The 14,962-nt window shown below is 32.8% G+C and overlaps 2 protein-coding genes across 4 annotated transcripts; both read left to right on the top strand.

The window, feature by feature from the left end:
* On the top strand, nucleotides 1,013-12,527 carry LOC109728811 (E3 ubiquitin ligase BIG BROTHER-related-like). Of its 2 annotated transcripts, none has more exons than XM_020259343.1 (11): nucleotides 1,013-1,134; nucleotides 3,203-3,379; nucleotides 4,421-4,625; nucleotides 5,434-5,486; nucleotides 5,589-5,633; nucleotides 5,732-5,936; nucleotides 6,745-6,797; nucleotides 6,900-6,944; nucleotides 8,796-8,920; nucleotides 11,678-11,789; nucleotides 12,294-12,527. In XM_020259343.1, exons 2-11 carry the CDS (start codon nucleotides 3,239-3,241, stop codon nucleotides 12,330-12,332), a joined length of 1,023 nt encoding a protein of 340 aa, XP_020114932.1. In that variant the 5' UTR covers nucleotides 1,013-1,134; nucleotides 3,203-3,238; the 3' UTR covers nucleotides 12,333-12,527. The 2 variants fall into 2 exon arrangements, with proteins under 2 accessions (XP_020114932.1, XP_020114933.1); XM_020259344.1 differs by lacking the exon at nucleotides 1,013-1,134 and adding an exon at nucleotides 3,069-3,090.
* LOC109728812 (presequence protease 1, chloroplastic/mitochondrial-like) lies at nucleotides 12,672-14,819 on the top strand. Of its 2 annotated transcripts, XM_020259345.1 has the most exons (4): nucleotides 12,672-13,272; nucleotides 13,542-13,680; nucleotides 13,821-13,911; nucleotides 14,093-14,819. In XM_020259345.1, exons 2-4 carry the CDS (start codon nucleotides 13,615-13,617, stop codon nucleotides 14,680-14,682), a joined length of 747 nt encoding a protein of 248 aa, XP_020114934.1. In that variant the 5' UTR covers nucleotides 12,672-13,272; nucleotides 13,542-13,614; the 3' UTR covers nucleotides 14,683-14,819. The 2 variants fall into 2 exon arrangements, with proteins under 2 accessions (XP_020114934.1, XP_020114935.1); XM_020259346.1 differs by lacking the exon at nucleotides 13,821-13,911.

Raw genomic sequence — 14,962 nt, 5'->3', positions numbered from 1 at the left:
TATTAAGGGTGTGTAGTAAGATTGGGTTTAACAGGATGGGGACGTATACGGGAGAAGATGTTAAGGACTAAAGTAGAAAAATAAATAAAAAGTAGGGACTAATAGTGCGATTAGTTCTTAAGATTAAGGAGCAATTTGATTGCCAAAACTTTTTTAAAAAGTTGTGGACGAAAAAAGAAAATAGGTTCGTGGACCAATGGTGAAAGCGATCTTTTTAATTATTTATCTTTTTTTTTGTTATTCTATCGTTGTAGAACCTGTTGCAATCGTTAATTACTTGCCGACATCAAATAAATAAGTCGCTCCTAATTATTTCATAGAGAAAAATAGAGAAAGATCTCATACGGTTTCGAAAGTAGAGAGGTTTTCGTATTTGTAAGTTGTTTTCGATAACATGATATCTAAATCGACGATCGGTTTCGTTAAACATAATCTACGTTATTAGAACTATTTAGAAACTAAATTTTATAATATTTTGATATTATTTACTAAGTGATTAAAAGATTTTAAAAATAATTATTTTAATAGTTGATGTGACATATTTGTAAGTTCAACGGTATAAAAAAATCTAAATTATAAGAAGCTTTAATAAAAAGTTCTGCTTAATATCAAGAGTGAGATCAATACTTCCGATTCGAAATTTGAATCTTTTATCATTATTTTTTATAAAATTTTTATTTTCAGCCATTTATTTTGAGACTACTTATTTATTAGACGAACAAAGTCAAAAAATTATAAAAGTTGATTTTTAAATAGTTTTAATAGCGTAGATTATATCTAATAAAATCAATCGTCAGATTGTATGTTTTATTATTAAAAGTAATTTATAAATATGAAGGCTTTACTATTTTGGAAGGCGGCGGAGACTAGCTCATAAAAATATATTAAAAAATTCGTCACGTTCTTTTCCAATTACAATTGATTGACTTAATTGACTGAATAGTTCAATAGAACAAAAAAAGGGCACCCGCAATGTAACTGCACCAACTTTACCTTTCATTTATCGCCATAACCTTCACTAAAAAGAAAACCTCTCACTAGGTTGTATAAATACCCCTTCCTCATTTGTTTCGGAAGGTGCATCGGAGCTTCATAGGGAGTGGGAGTGGGAGGAGGAGACAGAAGAAAAATAAGGTATATCTCTAACATTACTTTTAGATTATTGATTATTGATTTTCCTCTTTTTTCTTCCCCTTGAATTTGTGCACCAAAAGCAATTTCATTTCTACTTTCTTCTAGCTAATTGCTAAACTTTTTATATATATATAGCAGGACTACTGTGCTATTAGGAGCACAGCAGCCCTTATATTTCTAACTTTCTAACCACCCATCAAGTTTGATGGGCGGTTAGAATGAGATAGGAAGGAGATATTGAAGAAAAATTTAAGGAGTAGAGAAATTGAAACACCAAATTTCTCCCTAATATCTTCTCCCGCTCTCATTCTAACCGCCCATCAAACTTGATGGGTGGTTAGAAAGTTAGGAGCACAAGGGCTGCTGTGCTCCGAATAGCATAGTAGCCCTACTCTCTCTCTCTCTCTCTCTCTCTCTCTCTCTATATATATATATATATATATATATATATATATCTAAAGCAATTAAAGCATTAGTTACTATATATATTTATATATCTAAAGCAAAGCATTAGTTACTATGTGAAATAACTGTCCACTAAAAGGTTAAGCTGTCAGAGGACATTGTTTATATATTTAATGCCAGGAGTTTGGCGTAACTCGAACTCCGAATTTTCTGCCCTGATACCATGTAAAATAATCGTTATACTGTAAAAGCTTAACCTATATTTTATATTTAACAATTCCCCTCACGTCTAGACTCGAGATTTTTTTGAAAGGCCCATAACGTGGACTTGAATTAAATAGTAGGAAATTAATAATGGTAGAAGTCTAACACGACTTGAACTTAGAACCTCCTGCTCTGAAACCATATGAAATGACTGCTATACTCTAAAAGCTTAAGCCGTTAGAAAATGATACTTATATATTTTTATATTTAACACTACTTAGTCTAATTTTCTGATAGTAGGATTGATCACAGAGTTTAAGTTTGGTTTCTTATCTATTTAGAGTAGGATAATTTCATAAAAGCAAGCAACCCCGATCCGATTTCGATTTCTGAATATGTTGGTTATCCAGTTTGTAAGTTTCTACACAACAAGAATTGAAAACACGTTAGGAAGAGACAAAAGCAAAGTTTTAGCTGTCTAGAATCACTCTATCAGTTGATTATTGGATTAATTCTCTTTTTGCTAAGATTATTTCTATGTTGTTTTCTGCCGTATCAATCTTTTTGGTAAATTTAATTCCCCTCATCCACTGTTCATTTGAATAATTCCCAATCTTCACTTGTTCTGTTACCTCTCTTATTTAGGCGTTTTAAGAATACTGCTCTTATTTAGGGATAGAAATCACTCTATCTTTCGTGGATCGGTACTCAACGCTTCTCGTTCGCTAGAGTGTGTCAAACTACTCATGAGTAGCTGGTCAGCCGTGCTGTAAAGTGCTCCTTACTTTCTTTTCTTCTTTTCTTTATTTCTTTTCTTCCCCTGCCTCCGCCCTCATCTTTTGCTTGTCACCCCCCCCTCCATTTTTTTGCCTGTATCTCGGAAGCCTTAGCTGCTTCCAACATGTACGCTCAGTTCATTTAACTTAATGAATGAAGCAGGTAGTTTGCTACCTATTTCTCAAAAAAAAAAGAATACTGCTTTTGCTCTCATTATTCTGGCTCTATATATACTTTTGTTTCTTATTTTTGTGCTTATAAAAAAGGCGGATTATGTAGTTTTTCTCTAATAAAGCATTGCATGGTGTTAACAGTGGGATATGATATGCTATCATTAGATTGTTTCTCTTCATGTTCTTATTTCTATATGATGCAAATTTTAACTTTTTATATGAATAGCTTATAAAATTATTTAAATTTTGACTCTAACAAAGAGCTGAACTAGTCAATGATATGCAGGTTATACATCTAATTAATAAATCTCTATTTCTTCCTTGCTAGTGATAAATGCAAAAGCTGCTGCTTTTCTGCATATATCTATAACAAAGCTGCTACTAATTTATCCACCTTGTATGGGGATGCTACTTTGCAATTATGTAACAGATGTTTCTTTCCAATTTATTAGATATAATATCGATGATTTATGTTGGCTTCGTCTGATTTGATCGTTGTGACGCTTCAGGATTAGCGGATTGAAATCCAAAGCTTGTCGATCATCATGGCCATCGGATTTGAAACAAAGGCAAAGCAAGAAATGGTTTCACAATATGTAAACACACCTACAAATGAGTGGCAAGAGCACTTTGATAGTGAACATGATCTCGCTGATCGTTCTCTCGGCGAAGTTCTTCAAGATCAGGTGTGTTTGCTTGCCTCTGTGAATGAAATTCTCTAAACAAAAATGCATGATTGGGTTACTTAAATCAAGTTTGGAATCATGGAGAATGGTAGAGGACTTCAACATATCATCAATGACAAAGTTTGGACCTATTCAAACCTACGAGATTTAAAAATCTCAATGTAATAGATTGGTAAAATATTTTAATTTTGTAAAGTGTTATTTACTATCTATTAGTAGATATGAATCTAACTGTTGTAGTTTGAAAGGCTGCTTTTAGGTTGATAATTAAATGAACATGCTAATGAAAAATTTCGACCAAGGGGGTTTTGATACAGATGTGTGCATCATTTTATTCCTTCAGCAGTTATCAAGAGAGGTCTCATTGTCTTAAATTTGCTATATTGCCAATATAGGCTAGGTTTTTAAAGCAGACTTGTTGAGTGCTTTTCTCTTTAGCAAATTCAAGTCCAATCAACTGAATTACTACTGTCCTGTTCTCAAGGGAGTAGAACATGTCTTATTAGCTTCTTTCGTCATGACAGTTATGCTTATGGTTCGTAAGCAACGAACTAAAATACAATACTCTCTTACTTCTTCTAAGCTGGATTGAATCAAAACAGATAAAATATATTTGAGACTCTAATGTCTTTTTAATTCGCGACCTTTCAATCTGTCAAGCCTCTTTTTCTTTGATTATCGAGAATTGTAAGATAATCTATACTGAGAGTGAATGGTTTTTTTTTGAACAAAAAGTTTACTACTTCCCTATTCACAATTAGTGTTTCTTGGCTTAAATGGGTCAGCATCCTGTCATATGGCGGGAGGTTGGGTTGGATCGAGTCATATTCGAAATGGCATGAGGCTGGGTTGGGCCGAGTCATGTTCGAAGTGGCATGAGGCTGATTGGGTCGAGTCACAATCGAGACTCGTGGCCGCTGTTTCTGTACCCTTTAAGTGAATTGATTGTGTATTTCTAACAGCTCGAGCTTTTAGAATTAACGGTTAGTGCCAACGATTCAACAGTGTCATCAGGTTATATTAATTGATTATTCATTACAGGAGTCTATTCATCAATCACTGATTGAAAATTCTCAGAATGATCATACTAGAGCTTCAAGTAGTAGGGGCATAATCAATCATGGTAACCCCGAGAACTCTTCACAAGCAAATACAATTCGAGAACACTTATTACTCAATGAAGCTCTAGCTAGGCAACTTCAAATTGAAGAGTGGGATTCAGATACTTCTTCTAGTGAATTTGACGGTAATTTGGTTTGAATCATCTTTACTATTATGTATTTACTTTCTTAACAACATGATAGAATTTCTAATGTAATATTAGCTTAAACTTGTAATACGTTGAACATAGTATTACTATATTCTTGACAATGCTAATTAATGTTGTTGTTCCTCAATAAAAAAATCAAAACTTGCAGATAAAGTGAAATTATGAATTTTGTTTTTTTATTTAGAGTGAAAAAATTGTTGTTGTTAAAAGGGTAAATTACACTTTTGGTCCTCAAACAATGATGCGCGTTACACTTTACTCCTTAAACTTTAATTTTTCTAGCAATTTTTGGCTCCAACTTTCTAAATTGTTGCAATCAAATCCTGCATTAACAAAATACTGACGTGTCATTAATATAGAAGTGATATGACGGCATTATTATTAATGAAGCAACAATAACTAAGATGCCACATCACTCCCACATCATCTAAAAAGTTCATAGGACTTGATTGCAACAATTTAAAAAATCGAGCTAGAAATTGCTACAAATTAAAGTTTGAGGATAGAAATATCACGTCTCATAGTTTGTGGACATAAAGTTTAATTTACCCTCATTGAAATATTAAAACTAATGCTTTTAAGAATGAAAAGAATTCTTAATGTTGGCATTGTATGTTTTCGAAGAAGTTTTAACATCTCATGCATTCTTTTATCAGAAAGATCTAACAAAGTCACTATAAATTCAAGTGTTCTAATTTTTCAGTTTTATGGACATATGTACTAAATACTAAGAAATGTTTATGGCATGCTAATATTGTATTTGCAATCTTCGATATTCTCGCAGTGGAGTCTCCCTCACCAATCAATGAATCCAATCCTTCCAATAGCTTAGCAGAGGTGTATATATGTATCAAAAAAATTTTGCAATTCACAATCTACACTTTAGGGATCAAGAGATGTTGCATATGTTATGTTAATTGTGAAATTGTTGTGATGCAGGTAGCGAGGCAAGATGACAATGATCTAGATAATATGACATATGAGGTACATGACATCCAGTAAAATTAATAATTGATTTAGGGTTTCAGGGTTTACGGTTTAGAGTTTAAAACAAATTAATTTGACTTTTCTATTCATTACAGGAGTCTATTCATCAATCACTGATTGAAAATTCTCAGAATGATCATACTAGAGCTTCAAGTAGTAGGGGCATAATCAATCATGGTAACCCCGAGAACTCTTCACAAGCAAATACAATTCGAGAACACTTATCACTCGATGAAGCTCTAGCTAGGCAACTTCAAATTGAAGAGTGGGATTCAGATACTTCTTCTAGTGAATTTGACGGTAATTTGGTTTGAATCATCTTTACTATTATGTATTTACTTTCTTAACAACATGATAGAATTTCTAATGTAATATTAGCTTAAACTTGTAATACGTTGAACATAGTATTACTATATTCTTGACAATGCTAATTAATGTTGTTGTTCCTCAATAAAAAAATCAAAACTTGCAGATAAAGTGAAATTATGAATTTTGTTTTTTTATTTAGAGTGAAAAAATTGTTGTTGTTAAAAGGGTTAATTACACTTTTGGTCCTTAAACAATGATGCGCGTTACACTTTACTCCTTAAACTTTCATTTTGCTAGCAATTTTTTGCTCCAACTTTCTAAATTGTTGCAATCAAATCCTGCATTAACAAAATACTGACGTGTCATTAATATAGAAGTGTTATGACGGCATTATTATTAATGAAGCAACAATAACTAAGATGCCACATGACTCCCACGTCATCTAAAAAGTTCATAGGACTTGATTGCAACAATTTAAAAAATCGAGCTAGAAATTGCAACAAATTACAGTTTGAGGATAGAAATATCACGTCTCATAGTTTGTGGACATAAAGTTTAATTTACCCTCATTGAAATATTAAAACTAATGCTTTTAAGAATGAAAAGAATTCTTAATGTTGGCATTGTATGTTTTCGAAGAAGTTTTAACATCTCACGCGTTCTTTTATCAGAAAGATCTAACAAAGTCACTATAAATTCAAGTGTTCTAATTTTTCAGTTTTATGGACATATGTACTAAATACTAAGAAATGTTTATGGCATGCTAATATTGTATTTGCAATCTTCGATATTCTCGCAGTGGAGTCTCCCTCACCAATCAATGAATCCAATCCTTCCAATAGCTTAGCAGAGGTGTATATATGTATCAAAAATTTTTTGCAGTTCACAATCTACACTTTAGGGATCAAGAGATGTTGCATATGTTATGTTAATTGTGAAATTGTTGTGATGCAGGTAGCGAGGCAAGATGACAATGATCCAGATAATATGACATATGAGGTACATGACATCCAGTAAAATTAATAATTGATTTAGGATTTTAGGGTTTACGGTTTAGAGTTTAAAACAAATGAATTTGACTTTTCTTTTATACCAATTTAATTTTACTTCTTCCTTTAGTGTTTGGATTGGGGATAAGGGGTGGAATAACCCCTTATCCCCCCCTTTATACCCAAACGCTAATTTTTTACCCCAGAATAGTAATTCTCGGTTACCTATAATAACCAGGTATAACTATCCCCACCAATACCTCCATTTTTTATATATAACTACCTACTATTTTTCTTATTCCATATTATCTATTCAAACGCTATTTTTCTTATTCCCGAGAACAACCCAATTTTCATCCAAACGCTATTTTTCTTATCCCCATACTTGTACCTATCCCTGTAATAGCTAGTTCTTGCTTATACCTGAACCAAACGCTACATGAATATCACGTACTTTTCAGTGATCTTTATTATGGATTATGAGAGTGCCGGCCTAAGTGAGATAATTAAGGACTTTCCACACAAACTAGTGTGTTGAAATTTCATATTCGATGACAATATCGATTATTTTACTACTAAAAATTTTTATTTAAAATTTCCTCATATTTTGTCACTTCTTTACACTAAAAAGGTACTACGTAAGTAAGCATTTTGGTTTTTTTAGTCTTTTTTGTAGCGTTACATCAAAAACTTATCATGTAATCGTTTTATTTATGTAATATTAATGCATATCAGTTCCGTTAGACATGATCTACACTATTGGAACTATATGTAGAAACCAAATTTCACAATTTTTGAACTTCATTTATCTAGTAAATGGTTAGCCTCAAAATGAACGGCTAAAAATAAAAATCTCATAAAAAATGATGAAAGACTCAAATTTCAAATCAGAAACATTGATCTAGCTATTGATGTTAAGTAAAATTTTCTATTAAAGTTTCATGTAATTTAGAGTGTTCTATACCATTGAACTTAAAAACACGTCACATCAACCGTTAAAGTAGTCATTTTTGAGACTATCACTTGGTAAATGATGTTGAAAAATTATAAAATTTGATTTCTAAATAGTTCCAATAGCGTAGATTATACCTAATTGAACCTGTCGTCGAATCGGATGCCTTATCATAGAAAATAACTTACAAGTACGGAGGCTTCTGTCCTATCGAAAGCGTAGGAGACGTACTCTCTCTCTCTCTCTCTCTCTCTCTCTCTCTCTCTCTCTCTATATATATATATATATATATATATATACATACATAGAGTACGCCTCCTGTGCTTTCGAAAGCACAAAGGCCTTTGTACTTGTAAATTTTTTCGATGATAGGACATCCGATTCGACGATCGGTTCCGTTAAATATGATCTACGGTATTAGAGCTAATTAGAAGACAAATTTCATAATTTTTTTACATCGTTTACCAAGTGATCAAAGGGTCTAAAAAGTGACTATTTTAACGGCCGATATGTCATGTTTGTAAGTTCAACGGTGTAGAAGAATTCAAATTACATGAAACTTTAACAGAAAATTCTAGTTAACATCAAAAGCAATAACAATACTTTCAATTTGAAATTTGAGTCTTTTATAATTATTTTTTATAAGATTTTTATTTTCAGCCGTTCATTTTGAGGCTACTTGTTCACTAGGCAAATGAAATCAAAAAATTATAAATTTTGATTTCTAAATAGTTCTAATAGTGTAGATCATATCTAGCGGAGCCAATCGTCGAATCAGATGTCCCATCATCGAAAACAACTTACAAACGGAGTTATATAGCTCGATTCTTCTGCATATTTTTTTGTGAACTTCATAGTTTTGGTCTATATATCTCTAAATTAGATAAGCCATTTCTTTTGCTATTGAAGGAAAGAGCATCATTAGTGGAAGAAGTAGGCAATGAAAGTAGAGGATTATCTGATGAGGTTATCTCCTACTTGCCGATTGAAAAGTATGAGCGTGGCTTCTTCTCAAGAGAACGGAATAATGACAAGTATGTTTCAACTAGTTCCTTCCATATTCATGTATCTGAATTATTGCGTACATCATAGGTAGATATTCTGCTATCTAGAAACTTACCAATTTTAATATATCTGAAGTTCTTATTTTCCATATATCCTTTCATGTTTTTGAACAACGTACGCTATATACTAGTTTCCTATGTTTGTCTGTTCTACATCCTGTTTTGTGCAAATTAGTAATTCGGAGCATAACTATCAACTCACTCAGACCTTTTGGATGCTAGAATATCTTATTCAGTATGATTCTAAGGTAGATAGTTTTTTGAGATGTGTAAGAAGATATCTAAATAAAGGTCCGTATGTTGATGCTGATCTATGATCTCCATAAAAGAAGCTTGGGAGTGGAAGATTGCTCAATTTTATTAGGGCTAATTGTACTGTTGATCTCTAACTTAATTTGCATTTTTTTTTTTTCACTTTGGTCGCCCAACCTTTTATTTTTGCAATCAAGTCCCCAACCTTTTCATTTCATTATAATTAGGTTTCAATTGTTAAAAGGGCTATTAAAATTGACTAACTGCGCAATGTCAGTGCTAGGGACCAGAGAGAAAAATTTGAAAAGAATGGGGATCAATGGTGCAATTAGAATTAAACTGATTGTTCTACGTCAGCGCCAGGGACCAAAGTGAAAAAAATGAGAAAAGGTTGGAGATCAATGATGCAATTAGAATTAAAATTTTAATTTAAACGAAAAATCTAAAAATTAAAAATTAAAATTTGAATTTATAGCTACAATTTTTTATTTAACTTCAATTAGAAATTTGATTGTAATTCAAATTTTAAATTTGACAATAAAATAAGACTTGAATTTTGATTATAAATTTTGAAAATTATTTTTGGTATTTGGAAAAAATATTGACTCTAAATTTTAGTCAAATCCCAAATTCATAGTTTTAATTCAAATATCAATCGAAATTCACATTCAGATTTAGAATTTACTATTTTAAATTCAAATTCAATTTTTCATTTTGAATTTAAATTTTGAAATGTAATTGAGTTGTCGAATTCAAATAAGAAAGTCATATTTAGATTTAAAATTTAAATTTAAAATTCAAATTTTGATTATGAGTTCGAATTCAAACTTAGAGTCAATTAATATTGATTCCGAATATGAATGTTAAATTCTAAAATTTGAAATGAAAATTCAAATTCAAAATTTGAATTCTAATGCAAATTTTCTAATTTATTTTAAATCAAAATACTGGATTTAAATTCTAATTCTAATCCTAATTTCAAATTTTTTGTTTAAATTTAAAATTTTAAGTTCAATTCCACAACTGTTCCCCTACCTTTTCATCTTTTTCTTTTTTTTTTTTTTTTTTCTTTTTTTTTTTTTTTCCTTTGGTGGCTAGAGAAGCCACGTAGGTGTTGGCGCTGACATTGCGCACTCCGTCAATTTTAACAGCATTCTTAATGGTTGGAACCTAATTGTAATGAAAAGGTTGGAGACTAGATTGCACAAAAAAAAAAAAAAGGTTGGGAGTAAAGTGAAAAAAAGGTGAAAAGGTTGGGGACTAATGGTGCCATTAATCCATTTTATTAACAATTGATTATAAAGGGTTCTGTAGATAAGGCCTTGAGTCCTATTTCTACTAAGGCGGCACAAAATCAAGAATCTTCAATGGTTCTCGAAATTTGTATCTTCAGTTTATATAAGGTCAAACCGCTTATATTATATCTTAAAAGTGTATCTCTATATGAAAATTGATTTAAAACAGCCTCCTAATTCTTTAGGGAAAAAAAAGATATTCATACATCATATCTCGAAAGAGTTAATTGCATCAAAATCGACTTAGAACAAACTCTTATTTCTTATGGATAAGAAATTATTCATGGTCAATGTTTCTATAAATTGAAGGCCTAGCTAACTTTGATTGCAACTTTGGAGTTCTCAGCGAAATGCTCCAAAGCTTTAGAATAAATTTGGTTGCCAACCTATCTATTTCTCTTCAATCTGGAAGTGCGAAGATAAGATCGTCTCCTCAATTGGAGCCCTATGGGGAATATTTGCCCTCTAAATTAAGGACGCTGATGTCTGTCCCTACGTGAAACTTGACTATCTTGCTAGATCCTCCGAGATCAGTTGTAATATCCATTATTAGCATCCAGCATTACTTCAATTGTAGACACTTTCATAATTGTCGGGAACAATATAAAACTCTTAAACCAATTTTGGAGATCAGTCAAGTTATGATGACAAAACAATATTTTATCATGCATCAATATTAAGCATGAAATTGTATACCAAATACAGTCAGAATCTATTAAGTTACTTGAACATTCATTATTTATTGTCTAACTTAAACATAGGTTTATGTAAATCAAGTTTGAAAAGTTGAGATTGGAATGTCCAAATATTTTAAATGTTACAAGGTTTATGTATAGTTTTTTTTTTTTTTTTTATTTTCACTACTAATTTGAGTTCTGTCAGATACAATTATGATGATGTTTAAATTAAAAGGAGTTGTCATGTATTTTAGTTTCAAGAATGAAATATGAAATTCCGGTGGCCTTTCTTGTGCATGTTCTGCGGGTGAACCCACTGATCCGGAATACAAGTGATCAATAAAAAGTATAAATTTGATGATATTATTAGGACGCTTGAGGATGTTGTGCTTCTGTGAACTTTTACTAAATTGAATTAATCTTTTGTTGCAATATTTATGTTTTACATGGATTGTTTGTTTGGTACTTCATTCCCTTTTGATAATGGTCTTTTCTTACTGCAGATGCGCAATCTGTTTGTCAGAATATAGAAACGGACAATGGCGAATATATTTACGACCGTGTAATCATGTTTACCATGCAGACTGTATAACTCCATGGTTGAAGATCAACAAGGTACGTAAATTCTTTTCTATTGCGCTACAATATCAATATAGGTTCTTGTAAGGTTTCAATGGAATAACATCATGATCGCAGAGTTTAACCTAAGCAAAACTTTTTAGTGTAAGCAACAACAAAATGAAATACCATAATCATCTTGGAAAGTTTTTTTTTTTTTTTTTTGACATATATTTTGATTTAATGGAGCAATCTTACGTATATATCTTAGACAAATTACAAATTTTATAATCTGTTTGCATCATGTTATTAAATCAATGCATATGCTCATTTCAAATATTATCTTTGTATAAAACCATTAATTACTGGTCTAACCATTTGACAGTCTAAATAAATAAATAAGTGATCAGTTATAGCTCAGTTTTCTCTTTCTTTCTTCTTCTTCTTCTTTGAGAATTTGGATCATTATCAACTTTCACAAGCCCTGTGTATTTATTGTAATGTGAATAGAGCAATTTATTCATGGTAAGATCTAAAGTTTTCAACTTGTTGCTGAAACAGATCTGCCCACTGTGTAAGGAGGAGGTTTTTGGGCCATAAACAGATTTGCCCAGTCATGCCGTCGAATGGACTTCTTTATTCTTATTTATGTTTGACTCGATTGTGATGCAACATAGATTGTGTGTTGACTCTCTAAAGAAGCAAAAAATAAAATTTTGCAGTTTTTACTTTTTTGTTATTGGTTAGAACATCATTGATGCAATGATTGTGAGTAATCTACGATCCGATTATATACTTTTTTGTATGAATATTTTATTTAACAAATAAAAGGCAATACCTGAGGAAGCCTACATTTGCACATTTTGTTATTTTGTAGTGGAATTATAAAATTAATGTTATGTTGTGGGAACTTTCCAGGCGCGTGCAACAAACCTGCCGAATGGATAGGATTTTTCTAACTCGCACAGGGCATTAGCACACAACAACCCGTATGATACCTACAAAATCATGGACAATAAAGTATAAGAGTTAGACTAGTTATCTATATAAACCTATTAATCCCTGTAATTGAATCCATGTGGCATAATTACCTTAAGTCTTAGCTTAATTGAATCCACCGCTTCATCTCCTTACGCGTCTCCACTTTGTACCCCCCGCCTCTTCGATAGCACCTATTATTCCTTGCGCCGCTTCGATCCGGTTGCTCCCCCTATCTCTCCTCTTCTCGTCTCCTCTCCGCCCCTTTTCTTCGATCCCCTTTATCCCTTCGATCTCTCCCCTTCCTCGAAACCCTAGCTCTCTCGATCGTGGGGGGTGGGGTGCGGCCACGAAGCTTGCGAGGCTCAGATCGGTGGAGAACGCCCACGACGAGTCGATCTGGGCGGCGACGTGGGTCCCTGCCACCAACTCCCGCCCCGCGCTCCTCCTCACAGGCTCACTCGACGAGACCATGAGGCTCTGGCGGCCCGACGAGCTTTCCGCGGCGGCTCCGCCCTCGCGCGGCCACGCCCTCACCGACCCCTCCGTCCGAAATTTAGAGGTAACATTTTAGCACACATTTTTTATTTCGTAGCATCTGTAAACAAATTGCACCCTTTTTACATTCATTATCTGATTAATGATCATAGTAGTCATGTGTTTTTACTTTTACTCAATATTCTCTTCCGTAGTTTGACTATGCTGAGCTTCACTATAAGAGCCATTGATATTTGGCATTTACTTCTTTGTTTCCCTTCTTCATGCCTGCGCGCTTATATTGTATACATATTTTAATAAAAACGTAATTAATGATCCTGCTTCTGGGTAAAGATGAAGGAATGGAGGTCGGGCTTACCATGAGCATGAAGATTAAAATTGGAACTCTGCAATTGACTGCTATGGAATGCGGCTGCTATATGGCGGAATTAATCATAACATTGAATGGAGGAGCATCTTTGTTTTATTAAGGGTATGTGGGTCGATATTTGATAATTATTTTGAAATATCCGTAGAGTTGTTCAAGGTCTTTCAAATACTGTTAATTACATTACTGCATGTATGATCTTTTCAGTGTGAGGATGCTTAAAATATGCTCGACATTTCTTTCAGGAATTCCACCGTAAACACTACAAACCTAGCAATGCTAAGATATGGTTTTATGGAGATGATGATCCAAATGAACGATTACGTATCTTAGCTGGTTAGAAATTACTTTTCTCCAGGTGGTTGACAATATGACAACTTTAAATATCTTTTCATGTATATGTGGTGTTTTACAAGATTGGGAATCAAGTACTAAAATTTAGCAAACTAACTCTAGCTAAATGTTTGTTCTGTGACTAAACAATTCTTTTCCAATCTTCTTTTCTTTCTGATTTCAGTATACCTTGATCTATTCAAAGGAGATTCTGCTGAAACATTGAAGGTTCGATATCAAAAAATGTTCAAAACACCAAAGAGAATTACTGAGAGATATCCTGTCAGCAAAGAAGGTGACTTTGCAAGGAAATACATGATATATCTATCATGGCTTTTATCTGAAGAGATGTTAGATGTAGAAACTGACCTTAAACTTCGCATTTTGAATCATCTCTTGCTTCGGACGCCCGCTTCTTCCCTGAGAAAGATCTTACTGGAAAGTGGCTTTGGAGATGATATTATTGGTAATGGAATTGGAAATGAGTTTCCTCAACCCATATTTTCCGTTGGAATGAATGGTCTCTCCAAAGACGACGTTCGTAAAGTTGAAGAATTAATTGTGAATACTTTTAAGAGTCTAGTAGAGGAAGGTTTTGCACTCGATGCTGTGGAGGCTTCCATGAACACGATTGAGTTCTCCCTTAGAGAGCATAACAGTGGTTCATTTCCTCGAGGCCTATCTTTGATGCTTTGCTCCATAGTATGTGGTTTATTTTGCTCTGATTTTTTGAAAAGAAAGAACAAAATTTGTAGCTTTACGATTCATGTTTAAAGTCAGGTTTTTCTAATAGATGTTCATATGTTGCAGAACAAATGGATATATATATGGTAAGGATCCATTTGAGCCTCTACTATATGAGTCATTGCTAAATTTAAAGTCATATATTTCCAGAGAAGGACCAAAAGCTATATTCTCTCCACTCATAGAGAAATTCTTCTTAAACAACTCTCACCATGTCATGGTTGAAATGGGGGTGCATTGCCTATTGCTTCATTGTACGATTTGTTATCTCCCGTATCTATTTACTTGCCATCTAACATGGTTTGTGGCT

This window comes from Ananas comosus, linkage group 24 (genome assembly GCF_001540865.1).
Source record: "Ananas comosus cultivar F153 linkage group 24, ASM154086v1, whole genome shotgun sequence".
In the NCBI taxonomy this organism is placed as follows: domain Eukaryota; kingdom Viridiplantae; phylum Streptophyta; class Magnoliopsida; order Poales; family Bromeliaceae; genus Ananas; species Ananas comosus.
This window is presented reverse-complemented; position numbering and strand designations above follow the sequence as displayed.

Coding starts and splice junctions, on each gene's coding strand:
- LOC109728812 (XM_020259345.1), top strand. CDS start 13,615: ATGCGGCTGCTATATGGCGGAATTAATCATAACATTGAATGGAGGAGC. Junction 13,681..13,820: donor GCATCTTTGTTTTATTAAGG/GTATGTGGGTCG, acceptor CATTTCTTTCAG/GAATTCCACCGTAAACACTA. Junction 13,912..14,092: donor ACGATTACGTATCTTAGCTG/GTTAGAAATTAC, acceptor TTCTGATTTCAG/TATACCTTGATCTATTCAAA.
- LOC109728811 (XM_020259343.1), top strand. CDS start 3,239: ATGGCCATCGGATTTGAAACAAAGGCAAAGCAAGAAATGGTTTCACAA. Junction 3,380..4,420: donor GCGAAGTTCTTCAAGATCAG/GTGTGTTTGCTT, acceptor TATTCATTACAG/GAGTCTATTCATCAATCACT. Junction 5,634..5,731: donor TAGATAATATGACATATGAG/GTACATGACATC, acceptor TATTCATTACAG/GAGTCTATTCATCAATCACT.